The sequence below is a fragment of the Melopsittacus undulatus genome, chromosome 1, assembly GCF_012275295.1.
Source record: "Melopsittacus undulatus isolate bMelUnd1 chromosome 1, bMelUnd1.mat.Z, whole genome shotgun sequence".
Classification (NCBI taxonomy): domain Eukaryota; kingdom Metazoa; phylum Chordata; class Aves; order Psittaciformes; family Psittaculidae; genus Melopsittacus; species Melopsittacus undulatus.
Window position 1 is genome coordinate 149,926,739 of NC_047527.1, and position 17,781 is coordinate 149,944,519.

At 43.2% G+C, this 17,781-nt stretch overlaps 1 protein-coding gene across 2 annotated transcripts in view; it reads left to right on the forward strand.

Annotated features, from left to right (window-relative positions):
* Nucleotides 1-6,907: 6,907 nt before the first annotated feature.
* The window catches only part of LOC101867866 (solute carrier family 12 member 7), a 56,108-nt gene continuing 45,234 nt past the window's right edge, over nucleotides 6,908-17,781 (forward strand). For both annotated transcript variants that reach the window (XM_031047978.2, XM_031047979.2), the window contains exon 1: nucleotides 6,908-7,059. In XM_031047978.2, coding sequence (XP_030903838.1) covers nucleotides 6,954-7,059 — 106 coding nt within the window. In that variant the 5' untranslated portion in view covers nucleotides 6,908-6,953. The remainder of the gene's footprint in view (nucleotides 7,060-17,781) is intronic.

The window sequence follows — 17,781 nt, forward strand, 5'->3', positions numbered from 1 at the left end:
TCAGTGTGCATGTATATACATTTGCACACTTTATTGTAGAGCGTACATACACTTTATATACATGTATATATCAGGTAATAAATCCTACAGTAACAATCATATATTAAAAGGAAAAATGTGAATCTCTTGAGTAGGAGTGACTTCAGACTTGGTAGCACACTTTAAGAATAGTGGAGAAGATGGAGAGCACTCTAACCCATGTGTAAAAGGAAATTACCAGGTAGAATAAGAGTGGCTTTCTACTAGCTGCCAAGCTAGGGAAATCACAATGCCATTCTGTTTATGCTGCAAAGGTTCAAAACTTAAAAAGTGTGAAAAACTTGGAAGTTCAAAGTGAAGCATCATTCCTTGGCTGAGGCCATCCTCTTGGCTGCAAACCAGATGGTATTTCATGCAGAGTTACATGGCTTTGCTCAGCCCACAGCTCTTTCATACAGTTTCCTTAACTTCTAGAAAACATTTCAAGGTGTAATGTCCTAAATGGTGGTGCAACTCAAATCAAACTTTGGATTACAGCATAGGCAAAACTGGCTGATGTTGAGATCTTATCTCTAAAGAAAAGCTGTGAGAACAGGTTGTTGTAGTGGTGTAGACAGCTTTTCTAAAAACAACTAGCATCTCTTAGTCAGTTAGCTTGCAGCACACAGTCTCTAGATAAGTGTGATCAAAGTCCATATAGTAGGACCTATACAAGCCTGTTTTCCCAGAATCCACCATGTCTGTGTTGGTCACTGAATTATAGTTACGTGTCTAAAACCTGTCTCTTGTTTCCATGCTCTTTAGTCACCAAAACATGTCATTTCAGCAGAGGTTTCCTCCCTGCTTCAAACTTGGGTGAGAAATTCCTCTTGGTTCTCGGTTCACAAGGTGTTGTTTAATCATGTTTCACTTCCTTGAGTTATTCTGATAGCCACTATCCAACTGTACTCCACTAGATGAGAGTGTACGACATGGGGACACCGAGTCATGGTTCAGAACCAGCGATCCACAGAGACTACATACTCACTGTGAAAATCATGGGTTTTAAAAAAGACAGTAAATCTAATACAGATAAGAACTTTTACATTTCCTGTGTCACTCCTAACCACACCTGTAAGCTCTCTATATAGGTGAAATGTTCTCAGTTGATAGTGCTGGACAAGTTACAAGATAGTGTTCAGCTAAGAGGGAGAATGCAAATTGCCACCACCTGATTCAGTCAAATACTACAGTCTTTTAAGGAGTCAATTATAAACAATAATGAACTACATTAAGGTCATGTTCCTTGTCATTCAGTGCAACACTTGGGAGGAATTCAGATGCCTGTGTCCAAGATGGCAATGGAGAAGACCTACTTCCCTGCTAACACTGTGCCTTGCTTAATTCAGTCAGTATCTGATTTTTAATCTGCAACGTGTCCTTAATGCAGGTATCTGAGCACCTTCACATGTGAAGAATCAGCTTGTTTGTGTAGATTCACTGCAATTCAGACAAAGCAGAGAAACATCTGATTTTGCCCATGTTCTCTGAGGGGCCTCATCCAGCAGACGTACTGAAGAGTATGGCATGTGACAGTCAAAAGTGAGTTAATTTAAAACATAAGTGCCTACTTCTAGCATAATAACCTGTTATTCAGCAATCTGCTCCTTCAGGTGGATTCTAAGCACTTTTTTGCCTGGGGGTATTCAACTGTGCTATTCCCAGATCCCAAAATAATATCCCTAATGCAAGAAGCTACTCCCTACCCTTCTTCCTAACACCATGGTACTATACAGTAGACAACTCATTCTTCCAAGGGAGTGCATATGAGGGAAGCAGACTGCTGCTCAGTGATGAGGAGTTCTCACCGGATGGAAGGGATTCCTAGCATTGGATTGAGCATAGTTTCCCCTCAGGAGAAAAGCAGTGGAATTGGATTATGCAGGGGTTTATTCTGCCAAGTACTCTATGTCAACAGAATAACAAAACACAGTTAAAGCAAAGTAGTATTAAGGCAAAGGTAATGCTAACTTCTGTTGTATTATCTTAATGTTTTTAACTGCCCTTCATTTGATATTGCTCTTTAAAGAACTCTCTACATTTATCTAATATGCTTCTATGTTCTCACTTCTTGGGCGTTACAAAACTAGTTTCACAATTCATTTCAACCCTGGCAATGATTAACCTGCAATGCTCATGTTGCAAGTCAGTATCACTGTGTCTGCTAGCAGATGCCATTGAGGGGGTGGAAAGGCAGAGGATGAGTTCATGAGGTATGATTGCTTTAAATACTTCCATTATGAGTGAAGTTTTCCTCCCCCAGTACAGTGGTTTAGCAGTGACAAAGAAGAGCAGGTTCATGTGATATATTTGCTAAGAAAACATATCTTTGTTCTTACCTTCATCTTGCAGAGTGGTTTGCAGTGCTGTTTTTTATAGTCAGTAAAAGCAGTTTATGTCACCACTTCTGTAACTAACGAAACCAGCTCCAGCTGGCACATGTGCAGTCAGGAAAACCTACTATACATATTCTAAGGGTCCATCTCTGCAGTTTTGGTCTCTTTTCCACACCACAACCTCTCAGCTAAAGTTATTACATGAAACACTACATCAGGTTGGAACTAGATGATCATAAGGTCCTTTCCAACCCTAACTATTTTATGATTCTGTAAGTGGACAAGGAACAAAATCACCCTCGTGCTATAATAAGTTGAACCGCTGTCTTTTGAAAAAAACAAGTCCTATGTGGATGGATCAATATTTAATGCTGAGGCCAAAGAAACCGACTATTATTGTCTCAAAACCACTGTATCTGTGGCTGCTTGCAGACATGTTGAATTGGCATGCTAAAGAAGCTGAAGGACACCATACCTTTGTGCCTTTCACTTCTGAAATTAAACAGAAACAAACCCAACAAATCATACCCTTGCATATTAATGGCTGCAGGAGCTTAAGTGCCCAAGGAGGCACCAATGTCCAACCCACTGAGCCATGCAAGTTGAGCATGAGTCAACAATTGTTAACAACTTCACAGAGCTATAGCAGAGATTAAAGATTTAAAGATGCACTGCAGGCATTAGCTTCCCTTAAGAAGAAAAGCTACCTAGAGAATGAATAGAAATACAAACAATAGTATGAAAGTTCAGTGAGACACACTGAGGAGACACTGTGTTTGGTCTGTGGTATGCTGTTAGAGAAAGCACAGAAAGGGAAAGGATTGGAAGGTTAATTATGCAAGTGATGCTGAACAGTGTAACAAGGATGAACAGAGTTAAGAGCTTTACAGACTCAGACAGCAGAGCTGTTATATGCACCATAACACAGGCTTGGCCTTTGTTCACAGGGGAAGATGGCTCTCATTCTATCATCAGAAAAGATGGGACCTGTTGCAATTAATATTCCTTTAGTGTTTTTTATATGGCATGGCAAATCACAGGAGCTAGGCCTCATGATGTCCCCACACCACACAATACTGACAAGGAGAGGAAAAAGTAGAAGGGAGAGAACAGATGTTGAGGCTGAATGCAACAGATAACATATTAAGCTTTCTAGTTCCCTTCTCTTCTCCTGTTTTGTTAAAAAGCAAATCCTGTTGTGCCTAATTAATGTGGGCTAGTGGTTGCATGTGTACGGGATCGGAAAGAAACAGCTTGCAAAGGATCTCTGGAGGTTATTTAATGCAGCCTCCTACACTAAGGACAAACAGGGTAAACTATGTTATTCATTATAAACTATCACCATGTAAACTAATGACAAGATAAATTGGCCTAATTCAGTCTGAGCATTTCTGCAAAGCTCAGTCATGAAAAGCTTTATCAAACCAATAGCACTTGTGACTTGCTCTCACTACAGAAGCCACAGGAGTTTACTGAAAGATAGAATTCTATCATGCAAAGCCTGACTATGAACCAACAGCACTGCTCTGCTAACAACTCCAGTATGTGAACTTAATGCAAAGAACCTCACTAAAGCTAAGACAATTGGGGTTGTTCAGCCTAGAGAAAAGAAGCTGTGTGGATGCTGGAGAGGGGCTCTTCATCAGGGACTGTAGCGCTAGGACAAGGGGTGATGGGTTCAAACTGAAACAGGGGAAGTTCAGGTTAGATCTAAGGCAGAAGTTCTTCCCTGTGAGGGTGCTGAGGCGCTGGCACAGGGTGCCCAGAGAAACTGTGGCTGCCCCATCCCTGGCAGTGTTCAAGGCCAGATTGGACGTGGCCTGGAGCAACCTGCTCTAGTGGAAGGTGTCCATGCTTATGGCAGGGGTTTGGAACTGGATGAGCTTTAAGTCCTTTCCAACCCAAAATAGGGTGTGATTTCTGTAATTATTTTTGGGGATGATATCCTAAGATGCTACATACTAGGGTGGATTCAGCTTCCTAAATCACACCAGAAAAGGATTACTGGAATCCCCAGATCCTCCAGAATGTTCTCTATCAATAATTCTGTTATTTAGAAAGAATGAGGAATCAAACGTGCTGCCATAAGCCATATTTCAATACCAGTCCACCTTCATACCAGTACATGCTCTCCTGTCAGCATACTCTGATTCTGGGAGACCCTAGCCAACTTCTTTTATTACACGCAAGGTCATACAGGTTTTCTGGAGCTGCTGCTGGACATTCCATATCCACAAAACAGTGATTACACCGCTATGGTCTTGTTCAGCATGACTTGCATGGACAATGCAACTTGCAGAGACAAATTTCATCAGGTTTTCATAGGCCTGTTTTCTTCTATTTCAACGTGCTCTGAATGCAAGACAGACACACAGTCTGACACTTTGCTTCAGACATGCCCTGATGATCACAGTAGATATGAAGAGCTACTGCAGCATCTCTGCAGAAATGCCCTAGGCATTTGGGCAACAGAAAGTCTCAAGCTCTCAGAGTCAATTGCGATGTGTTCACCTAAGTACTGTGTTCTAGATGAAAGCAGTAACAGACTGTAAGGAATCTGGTGATGGCAGGTTTGCGATGCCCCTTTCCTCTTGTTGGGGAGAGACAAGTAGTTAGCAAACTTGGTTTGTTAGTAGTCACTTCATATGACTTGGCATGGTGCGTGGGACTCTGGGGAGACTCCTTTGTACCCAGGAAATAAAAAGCACAGTGTAGCTGGCTTGTGTTTTGGTGTCAGTATGAGACAGAACTGTTGTAAGAGTCAGGAAGGGATGGCAAAGGTCAGACAGGGAAGGTGTCAAAATCAGCCTGCGTTACACTGAACCTTTTGTGGAGTCATTGCTTCCCAAGATCATTGTTCACTTCCTGCAGTCCTGATCCTCAGATGTATTTATGGCTGCATTATAATACCTTTGTGTTTGATCCAGTTTACAAACATTTCCTCCCAATACTTATTATCACAATCACTGTCACCCACAGCCTGTGTTAGAAAATCTAAATGGCTGAGGAAAAAAGTGTCAGAGCTAATCCTCATGGTTACAACAGTAGTTACACCATGGTTTGAATGGGGAAGCCCATACCAAGATACCAAAATGTTATCATGCCTCTATCCCTCTCCTTTTCTGGCTGTCCTACCACTTCCACATCTTCCACTTCACTGCCACCTTTGATGGCCAGAATCACCCTCCCCACCACCTTCTTTGAAAGGACAGACTATAGTGTTAGGCAGACATCTTTCATTCCAATGAGATATGGGATCCACCTGCCCATCAGAGTCCCCTTCTAAAAAGCATAGATACAGACTAACATGAATAGAGACTTTCTGCTCTGTTCTGTCACTTCACTGGGAAGGCAGAATAGCAGGAGACAAAAAAAAGGCCTTTGGCTTCCAAGTCTGTTTTCCCTACTTATGGAACAGAGATGCGACAACCTCCTGTGGGAAGGACGGTACCCAAGAGTTATAGCTCATCACTAGTGCTACATCATTAGTATTTTATTTGATACACTACCCCTCCATTGATTCATTGAATCTGCTTTACTTCAGTCAGAGCTGAATCCAGCCTCAGTCACAGAGCCTTCAGCTGTCCTCTGTAACTCATGGCTGCAAGGTAGGAGAGCGGATTTTGGGGAACCATCTTCATCTCCTAAAACACTGTGGACTTTCTCCTCCACTTGTGCAAAAGGTGATCCACAAAACTCCTGTTGGGCCTTCTAAAAAGTCCCTGGGGTGCTGATTGATGGAGCTGAACATGAGCAGCTTGTGTCCAGGCAGCCAAGAAGCCCCCAGCATCCTGGCCTGTATCAGCACCAGTGTGGCCATCAGGGCTGGAGCAGTGACTGTCCCCACTGTACTGGGTGCTGGTGAGGCTGCACCTCGGATCCTGTGTTCAGTTCTGGGCCCCTCACTGCAAGAGAGACCTTGAGGGGCTGGAGTGGGGCCAGAGAAGGGCAATGGAGCTGGTGCAGGGCCTGGAGCACAAGAGAGATGGGGAACGGCTGAGGGACCTGGGGGGTTCAGATGGAGAAGAGAAGGCTCAGGGGGGACCTGATGGCTCCCTACAAGTGCCTGACAGGAAGATGGAGTGAGGTGGGGTCGGTCTCTGCGGCACAGGACAAGAGTAAACGGCCTCAAGCTGCCCCAGGGCAGGTTTAGATGGAGCTGAGGAACAATTCCTTGCCCAGAGGGTGCTCAGGCATTGGAACAGGCTGCCCAGGGCAGGGCTGCAGGCACCGTCCCTGCAAGTGTTCACACAGCTGGAGACGAGGCCTCAGTGCCATGGGTTAGTGGTGGCCTTGGCAGTGCTGGGGAACGGTTGGACTGGATGGGCTTGAAGGGCTTTCCCAACCTGGTTGGTTCCATGACTCTGGGCGCTGCCATCCCCGCAGGGACCCTGCGGGTCAGCCCCCAGAACGCGGCTGCTTTCCTTTGGAAGCAGCGTGTATGTAAATCCCAGCGACTCACTGCGCTCCCTCCTTCCCTCCCTCCCTTCCTCCTCCTGCTCCTCCCGCGGGCGGGGGGCGGTGGCTCCCGCAGTGCAAGGAACCAACCGTACCTCACGTGAGGGCGGCAGCAGCGGCCGCTGTGCCCGGGGCCGCGCCATGCCGACCAGCTTCACCGTGGTGCCGGTGGAGGCGCAGGGCCCCGCCGAGCACGATGGGCAGCGCCCGCCGGAGGGAGAGGACGAAGACAGGGACCGCGGCGCCGGTGAGAGGGGAGCGGGCGGAGAGGGCAGAGTCCGGCCGCGGTGTGCGGAGCTCACGCTCTTTGTTTCGGCCCGCAGGAGGAAGTGCTCCGGGCGGCTCCGGCCGGGCGAGCGGAGCAGCCCCGCGGCGCCGTGGAGCCGAGCGGGGGCACGGGCGGCTCTGCGGGAGAGCCGTGGAGCGCTTTGGGTTGGGAGCATTTAGGATCATCAAGTTAGGCTCTTGTGAAAGCAGAGTCCTGCTGGGCTCGGTGGAGAGAGGGGTTGGGAGCGACGGTTCTAACCGACGAACCGTGGGTTGCAGCACAGTCTTACCTGCCTTGTCCCGGGTGTTTGCCCAGCCGTGTGCTTTTGCGGCGGGGTCCCGGGTTAAGAAGGTGTTCGCTACCTGTTGGGAGCCTGCCCTCCTGCTAGGCCCTTGTCTAGGGGGCAGAACCAAGACTGAGGGTACCGTGGGTGAGGGTTTGCCCGGGGCAGAGTGTTCCGCCGTGGGGTGAGTGCTTGTGGACGAGCGCTGGTGGGGGAAAGAGGGATTTTCCCATTAGGATGATAAGATGCTGCTTTTCCTTTGGCTCAGAAGCTTGTAACGCTTCCCTTTTCTGAAGCGTGTTGCAGCGACAATACCAAGTATGGTGCCTGAATTATTGCTAGTACTATGAGTTGGAACTTGCACGTCTTGGACGCTGAGTTACAGTCAGTACTCGTGTTTAATGTTCTGGGGGTTGGTTTTTGGTTTTTAGGTATTAAGTGATCACATGTCAAAATATGGGCATTTCGTAAAAGGCTGACAGTTACTTATAGTGACAGCTTCTCCTGTTTGTAGTATGCATCACAGATGAATCTAATAGCATGTGATGTGGGATGTGAATGTGAAGAAATCATAGAATCCCAGACGGGTTTGGGTTGGTAGACTTTAAGATCATCCATTTCCAAACCCCTGCCACAGGCAGGGACACCTTCTGCTAGAGCAGTTTGCTCTGAGCCCTGTCCAACCTGGGCTTGAACAGTGCCAGGGATGGGGCAGCCACAGCTTCTCTGGGCACCCTGTGCCAGCACCTCAGCACTCTCACAGGGAAGAGCTTCTGCCTTAGATCTAACCTGAACTTCCCCTATTTCAATTTGAACCCATCACCCCTTGTCCTGTCACTACAATCTCTTATGAAGAGTCCCTCTCCAGCATCCTTGTAGCCCCCTTCAGATACTGGATGGCTGAAAACAGATCTTTGGCAAACTCAGTATGTCTGTGCTGTTTTAATTTCTTTTTTACATAAAGTTCATTTAGGAGATGATCCAGTAAATTACCAAGCTGACAAAGCTGGGTTTTTTCCTTTGAGAGCTTTCTCCCCTAACCCCCAACCTGCCCATTATAGATACATGCTACATGTGGTTTCATTTCCTTTGGTGTATTCAAGAAATGAGCAAGTGTTGTAATAACTGCCACTTATTCCCCTTCTTGCCCCCCCCCCCCCGGAAACTAAGTGGAATAATAAAACCAAAATGGTATAAACTGCAGCAACAGTTTATAGTGTTTTGTTCTATGTGCTAGATGTTTGACAGCAGTATAGTATTAATCTGTTTGGGCATTTTTCCTTATGGAGCTAAACAGAAGGTTATGGAGTGGTGTCTGAAAATACTGACCATGCATACAGGCAAGTTGTTAGACCATGTATGTGTATGAAGCATTTGGAAGGCTTGGAACATCTGGATATCTTATGAGGGCAAGGGAAGAGTGGACCTGGCACTCTTGTAGTGGCTTATTTCTGACCTTTAGGGTTATGATGAAAATCCATAGCAATTCTCCATGCAATTAAGTAGAATTTATGTGGACTAGCAGTTATATTGGAAAAACGAATTTAAATTATTTACTGTTCTGGATCTGTATCAATTGAGCAGATGAATTTATGTATGACTTTTGTTAATGTGCCTGTAAAGTAGGGAGTAGGGAGGAAAACACTGAAAAGAGAAGGCATTGACTTGTAAACAAGATACAGTCAGACTTCATTAAGAGATTAATTGCTACACTTGGATACAGAGGTTTGGGAAGGGAACAACATAGTTTAGGTTGCCCTGGGTATTATATGGGTGTTTGTGGTATGTAAGCTTGTAATGCATAAATTTGTTAGGTTAATACTGTGTAATCAAATAATGCTCCTGGACTAACTCTTCTGAAAACTTTAAAGAAATCTAAAACACAAGTACAGCTCAGTGTTGTAGTTAAGCCCATCTAAAAGCCTGCTGCTTGGAATTGGCTTCAGCCTTGAGAAGAAGACTAAGGAGTAAAGCATCTCCTTCCCTCCCCTCTCCCACATCCCCAGCTTTCCTTGTTATTTTCCTCCACTTGACCTTGGTGCTCATCAGACACTTCACTGGGCGGGTTCGATGTGCTAAACTGGCAAACTAAACTCCTCTGTTTTGGAGTTAAGGTGTGAGTTGTGTCAGGGTGGGAGGAGGGTGAAGCTGAGATGGAAGTAAAAGAAGAGGGAGAATGGGACTTTCTTTGTTGTCTCACCCTTAGCTCAGCATATAAATCTGTTCCAATTTTCAGGAATGTAAAATTCTGTCTGGTTTTGATTGAATTGTCTGGCTTAAAAAGCAAATAGAATTTAATGGACTGCAGGAGTACCTTGCTTAAAAAGAAAACTGAGCCAGCAAACCCCAAAGAAACAAAAAAGACCCCCTCAAACCCACAACACTGGGTTTTTCTGGAGGGGAGCAGGGTGTATGCTGTTTATATTGCCAGTAGAGTAGCTCTGGTATATTACTAGCAATGCACTTACTATTCTGTGCATTTACCCTCTTATATTCATTCTTACCCGATACTCATCTACGTGATACTGGAGTAAGCTGGGATGTTCTTGCTCTATACTCTTCACTCCTTCATAATCATCTGAAATTCTATAGCCTTGTGTTTTCTGGTTTGTGACATCCTCACGTGTGTGAAGGAAGGAAAGGTTTAGGTGAGGGTCTGTTTGACAGTGTTACAGCACTATCCAAAGCAGTTCTTGGGAAAGAGTAGGGAGGCAGAGTGGAAATTAATGCTTGGATTGAACAATACAGTTGAGGGTCAGAGCCGGCTGACTCTGCACATAAGCAGAAAGTGCACAAAGCAGCAGAAGGAATATGTACCTTTGTCTTGTGGTGTATTAGAAGCACATTAAAAAGGAAGGGTAGTCAGAAAACAGTAACTGATGGAATAAGAGAAGGAAACAGAAGTCTCTTGTAGTCATTAAAAGATGAAGTTTTATGAGAAATCCTGGCTTTGATTTGCATTTGGTTTTATTTTGTTCACATATATCAGTAATGACTAATAGATAGACCTGTGGAATTGACTAAATATCTATTTCAGATCCTCAGATACAAAGAATATAATGACAAACCTGGTCATCTACCAGTAAGTCATTTTATAAGTAATAAAGCATTAATGCTGTGACTTCTTGTAAAATGCTAATGCCTGGAAAACCAGAAAGAGTTGATGCAGGTAGGTATGTATATATATATATACACACACACAATGAAGGGAAGACAGTCTAATCTCACTGAGATGTCTGGTGTATTTTCAGTCTGCCTGTGCTCAAACACAGAACCAGTCTGTCGTTCAGATTTCACTGCACAGTAAAAATACAGTTTTACATGTTCCCCTTCACGCCCTTGAAGTTTGTCCTGTTTCCTGTACCTGAAATATGAGAACTGATGTTTTCACTGTTTTTCTTAATCTCCACGGGTTAATTGTCCCTCTCTGCCCTGTTCGTATGTGTAGCCAGTTGTGTGCAAAGTGTTTCTAAAGGCTCAGGTCTAGGCATATGCCAGGAAGCATGGCTTGGGAAATGTGACACCGTTTTCCACATGCTCTTCCAGGCTCCAGCAAACTGTGGGCTAGAAAAAGATGAGCCTTCTATGAAACCACATTAGTTTCTCATTCTTTGGTGAATTTAGGTTTTTAGATTAAGTTCTACATTTGTTTCTGTTCTAAATGCACTCAGTGAATTTCTCTTCCGTTCTCTTAGTCGGGAATCAATGTGTATTTTTGGCAGCTGGGAGACTGTGGCAGGAAGATCTGCTGCTCAAAGGCAAATTACCTCTTGTTTGTTTGTTTTCTGATCCAGTCATCAGATTAAAGGCATCAAATTACACTTATTTTGGTCAGGTCTCCCAATCACTCAAAATTTCTATAAACTTCATTCCATCTTAATCCTACACCTTTTTTTCCAAACTGAAGACCCTTATTTAGTCATTCTTTAGATAGAACCACAGACTGGTTTGGGTTGGAAGGGACCTTAAAGCTCATCCAGTTGTAACCTCCTGCCGTGGTCAGGAGCACCTTCCACTAGAGCAGGTTGCTCCAAGCCTCTGTGTCCAACCTGGCCTTGAACACTGCCAGGGATGGGGCAGCCACAGCTTCTCTGGGCACCCTGTGCCAGTGCCTCAGCACCCTCACAGGGAACAGCTTCTGCCTAAGAGCTCATCTCAGTCTCCCCTCTGGTGGGTTAAAGCCGTTCCCCTTGTCTTGCCCCTACAGATATTAAGGTTTAGATATTTAATATTATTTAGATATTAAGATTTAGATATTTTTTAGATATTAAGTGATCACATGTCAAAATATGGGCTTTTGGTAAAAGGCTGACAGTTGCTTATAGTGACAGCTTCTCCTTTTTGCAATATGCATCACAGATGAATCTAATAGCATGTGATGTGGGATGTGAATGTGAAGAAATCATAGAATCCCAGATGGGTTTGGGTTGGTAAAGAATTTAAGATCATCCAGCTCCAACCCCTGCCACAGGCAGGGACACCTTCTTCTAGAGCAGTTTGCTCCAAGCCCTGTCCAACCTGGTCTTGAACACTGCCAGGGATGGGGCAGCCACAGCTTCTCTGGGCACCCTGTGCCAGTGCCTCATCACCCTCACAGGAAGAGCTTCTGTCTAAGAGCTCATCTCAGTCTCCCCTCTGGCAGGTTAAAGCCATTCCCCTTGGCCTGTCCCTACAGGCCCTTGTCCAAAGCCCCTCTCCTGAAGCCCCTTTAGGCACTGGAGCTGCTCTAAGGTCTCCCCTTAAGGAGCCTTCTCTTCTCCAGGGCAGAGCTGCTCCAGCCCTCACAGCATCTCCATGGCCCCCTCTGGACTCACTCCAGCAGCTCCAAATCCCTCTTGTGCTGTGGCCCCAGAACTGGATCAGGGGTGCAGCCCAGCACACGAGGGGGTTCTGTGTTCAAGTGCACACTGAAGCCAGGTCATGGGAAGCTTCTCATTGACCAATACCCCCAAATCCTTCTCAGGGCTGCTCCATCCAGCCTCCACCCAGCCTGTGTTTGTTCATCCACGCAAGCCTCCTGGCATTTTTGCCTGACTTCCTCTTTGTTGGCTCCTGAGCTTGGAGGAGGTGATCCTTAAATATTAACCAGCTTTCTTGGGCCACTCTTCCTTCCAGCTACTCTACCAAGCAGATCCCCAAAGAGGCTAAAGTCTGTTCTCCTGGAGTCCATTCTACATGAAGTACATGGAAGCTATTCCATACTTATTGTTACACTTCCTGTCTTTTTCTGAATTTGTTTCTACTTCTGTTAACTTTGAAATGGAGGAAGTTCTAGAACTGTGCATGATGACCCAGTTATGAGCAAACAGTGATTTCTCCCACACCCTGATATCTTTGTTCAAGATAGGCTTTTATCCTTTTACATTCCCAATGTTCAGGCTGTGGATTAAAAAGCAATTATTGAACTGGTAGGTTTATGATGCAGTCATAATTAAAGTGTGTTGTTCATGAGAGGTAACGTTGGAGTCCAGCTGCTTTAGGATTGTTTTCCTTCGTGTATGTATATACCTGAAAAGTCTACATCAAATTCTGCATGTCAGTTAAACATTCATTTAGTCTTGCAGACCTGCAGCTCTCCACAGTTGGGCTGTGCCTTGACTGTCCTCACTAGCTTGAGAAGCAGTTTCCAACTGTCACATCTCTGGTCACCTCATGGTTTTGATCTCTGTTGCTGCTGTTTATTGGTGTGTGGAACAGCATGTGTCCCAGCAGAATGTCAGTGACCATCACCATCTCTGGGAGTAGACCATATTTGTATTCTGTTTTCTTTGTTATTTACCTATGGCTTATCTAATATCTCTTATTCCATGGCTGCTTTATTTCCTTAAGCATGTTCAGAGGAGGACTTAATCTCTCTTTTGGAGACCTTGGCAAAGTGTATAAATTAGCTTTCCATTATCCATCTACTTATTGATTCTTTCAAAGAACTTTCTTAGGCATGTGAGACAGAATATCTCCCTTTACAGAAGTCGCATTGCTTGTCCTCCCCTGCCACCCTGATATCATATTGATTGATACAATACTGGGATGGAAAATATTATTCCTGTTGCAGATAAATGCATATTTGACATTTGATCACAGGCATCTGAGTTCCACACAGGGATTTTCTTTGCTCTGAGGGGTACTGGCTGTCCTGATACGTGCCCAGCTCTGACAAGGTGCTCTGATTGATCCTTTCACCGTTTAATACAGCTATATGTATTGCTGTGAATGTAAGTGTTGCTGTTAGCTATTGATAGCTCCAAGGGAAATGCGGGCAAATAAGAGGCACAGTTAAGGATAATAAACTAAAGAACTTCACTGCTTTTTGTATCTGTTTAAATAGTTCTTTTAGGTCTTTAGAGTTCTGACTTTTTCTGGTGACGTACAGAATCTTGATGCTTAAAATGGACGGCACATTATTATTTTCACTCCATTGTGTTTCTTTCATGTGATTGAAATGCTGACATTCTCTTACTGTACTTAAGAGCTAAATATAAATTATTCTACTCATAATTTTAAAGTAGAAAATGCCAGGAGAATGTAACATCAAATGTAGCGATAACCACTCTTATCATTTCACCTTCTCTGGTCCTGGAATGAAAATCTTATTATTGAGATGTTTTTGTTTTCTTATTGCTAATGTTTCTTTTGGTGATAATATTTTGCAACCATGGGAATATGGTGAGTCAAGGTCTTCTGGTGTAATTGTTTTGTATGTTCTCTTTAACAGAACTTTCCTTGTAATGTTTCATTATCTTGCAATTACAATGACTCTTACTGTTGGAATCTCTCCGGCAAGCCCTGCAAAGGTTGCTTTTGGTAAGGGGTATAGTTTGTTACTGTGCAGCAGACTTCATTAGCTGCTGCTGGGAAAAGAAGTGTATCTATTCTCTCCAGTCCTAACTGCTTGTGAACTGTTTTATGGAGCCAAATGGGCAGGAGACTTGCTAGGACAGAAAATTTTGGTTCTAAAGAGTCGTTTTAAGAGGCTTTATTTCGTTGGCTCATTGCCACTCATCACCAGTGTTGTTCTGCCTGAACCTCAGTGCAAAAAACCACCCCTTTAGGCAGCGCTTCCCTGGGTAATTTTTCCTGCATCTTTGAACTATGTTGTTGCTATACAGAACAGATACTAAAGCGTGGCCAGTGAACAGTTAGTGCCATTTCTAATTGCTCTCCATTTGAACTATAGAATGTTATCACACGGGACATATTCTGAATCTGAGTAGAAATGTTAAAGAGTGAGGGTTTCCCCCCTTATGTGTTTCTTCATTTAAATGAGTTAAATAGATTTTTCTACCAATTTCTTTTATTTCTGCACAATCCTTTTGTCGTTACATTGTGTTTTCCCGTGATGGTAACTGCTAGGTGATGTCCCTGTCCTTTTCTCAACCCTCAAGCTTTATAATGTTGTTTTCCCACCCTGTCCTGTTGAGGAGGAGTGATAGAGTGGGCACCTGCTGGCTAGCCAAGGTCAACCCACCGCATGCAGTCTGTGAACAGTGCAGTTTGTCTGATTTCATGTGCAGATTTTAAAGTACTTGTAAAACTGGATGAAGTTTTGACTTCAGTTGTGCAACACTGAATTCTTGCTAGGATGCCCTGACCCTGCTCTACAAGAGGTATACAAAGAGGTTTCTTTGGCAGCTTCTTTATCCTTAAAATTGCCACCCTTGAGTTTCAGGGCCTCAGTAGTGTTAAGTCCTTATTTTCAAAGGTCCAGAAATGGATTCATGAGCAGTTAGCAGTATACAGATTTAAAGGTGGTCCCTGGGTAACTTTGCTCTTGAACTTCAGCTCTAGAGAAAAGAATGGCTTAATAATGTCTGTGTCAGTTGGACGGTGTTTATTATCTGCTTCCTGATTTCAACAGCATGTATTCTTAATTAGGTACCTTAGTTAGCTTGTATCCCTTAGGTAACTCATAGCAACCAAAAATAAGCAGCACTCAACCTGTTGAGGAAATCATTCTGGGAGCCTTTGGGAGGTGAGATGTTGAGTGTGAACTGCTTTGCAGAACCTGAGGGGTTTTTAACCAGAAAAATATCCTCTCTCTTTCTGGAAGAGGAGCTGAAAAGCTTGTTCTGTCCTTTGCCTTCTGACAAGGGACACACAAGTTGGAAACTTTGTAAAATTAAAAGCATCCGACTGTAAGATTACTTTTTTTTTAAGATAATATCTTTTTAGCAGATTAATTCCAGTCTTGAAGAGTGGGAGGTTTGTGTATTTTGCTTTTAGCTTCAGAAAGGGCAGTTTAGAAATTCCTTGAAAGTATGTCAGAGCTTTGCTTTGTTACCTGTAGAACTGTCCTGATAGAAGCTTGCCAGGACATAACATAATAGCTTGCTGCCATGGATTATTAACCAGGCATATATTTGTTACTCTATTGGCCTTTCTCGCTTTGTGGATCATCTGCTGAGGACTTTTGCTGCTTTCTTTTGCTAGCGAGGAACAGGAGGCAGTTCCTGGACAGGGGAGTAGGGTGTGAAATCAAAATGCAGCATCAGTGAGTTAAAACAGCAACTTTAGGGGCCTAGTAAGCTACAGCACTGGTTCTAGAAAGGAGAAGCTTTGGGAAATGGACTTGGAAGGAGCCTTCAACTCTTTAAGCCTTTCCACAGTTGACCGTGCTTGTGACATATGTGTTAGGATCACAGAGAGGAGTACATCTCAGATGTGATTTGAAAGATTTGACCACAGGAGCTAGTCTGTTCTAAGGAAAAACTAAAGAGTTCCCTTTTATATTTTAAAAATACTTGTTTTCAAAGAGTGCTTTCAAAGTTGCTAGAATTATGTTTTAAAGTGCTTTTTTGTCTGCTAAATCTTAAGTACAATTAGTGCAAACTCTTTCTACATAGGTAAATGTTTAGTAACTTTACTTAGAGTTAAGATCTGTTAATAGGTACTTAATGCATAATACTAGTCTTTTTAATAGGAATCTTTGGAATAGGGTAATACTACTTGTTGCTAACACATGCTGATCTGCTTAGCGGAAGTATTCTAAACTGAACGTATTTGATTGAAAGAAAACCTCAAATGTATTTATTATTGGACAAAGACATGGGATGTTTTAGGAACGTGATCCTGTGCCTTTCGCTAAGCATGGTGTTTGTTGCTGACAGAAATCCTCCAGCTTAATTCTCTTTAGAGAGTTCTGTGGCTGTCATGTAGTTTGGCTGTGTCATGTGCACACTTCACACCACATGAAGCCTTAATGACTTGTTTCAGGTTTAATCCAATACTAGTAAGAAACAGGATTTGAGGTCTTACACAAAGCTGGGAGGAAGCAACTGCCGGTTTCCTGTTTCAGTTCTTGATACGTGAAGAATCAGCAGAGGGGAATGATTTGATTTTCCTTGATCATGAGTGAACAAGATTATGAAGAAAGTGGGACAAATCCAAGTGAGTCTTTTTAAAAGCCAGTACCATGGTTCTAATGACTCTTCTGTTGAAATAGCAGGTTCTGTACTTCCAGCTATATTATAGAGAATTTATAGAGTTTATGTAGTGTGTTCTCATTAGAAGTAGGCTGTGCTTGATTATAATAGTAGCCTAAGTAAAGAAAAACTAACATTTAGTGATGCTGATAAGGTGATAGATGTAATATTAGAATCCTCCATTATGTAAAGGGGTTTACAAGGAGCTTAAATATACCTTGTTCTGCTTTTCAAGATAACTTACATAAATTGTGCTAGTCACTGATAAAAATAATGCAAGAAATTGCTGGTGTAGTAAATATTTAGACATCTGTTTACTAAAAAAACAAAACTCACAACTGGAACAAATAAACTGTGACTTTGTAGCAGATTGGACTGTGTTAAACCCATTTGGTGCCAAAACTGGGAGGAAAGACGTGCTCAAACAAGGTTATCAAAGCCTTTTCGTATCTGAATCAAAGCAGCATAGTGGCTCTTGAAGACTTGAGTTTGTCAGAGCTCTGAAGAACACTTCTATGTGTTTTAATTACGAATGTTAAGAAATTAAATGTTGAAGGTTGTCTGAGTTGTAGTTGCCTGCCAATGCAAACCCTGGACATCCAGGTAAATATGCATGGTGGAGAAGATAGAATTGCTGGTTTTACCACAGGAGGTGACACTTCTGTCCGTCAGTTCTAGTGACTTCTAAACTTTATGTATTTCTACCCGTAAAAGTTTACTTACATTGACAGAAAATGCTTGTTTGCCCTTGTGCAAACAGGATCTTACCTTTCTGTTCTCAGTTTGTAGTGGTTTGTTCTTAATGTGTCTGAATACTAACTTAGTGAAAATGTTACCATAGTTTTTATTAAAAACTGTTATTTTTCACCTGCATCTGGCTAACCGGAACCTACTTCAGGGTACATGGATTGTGATTAAGAGTTGTTCTTTGGAAGCTATGAAAGGTTAAGACTTCTTTAGATAAGAGCATATAAAGTTAGGCATTTCTAGTGGGAAACA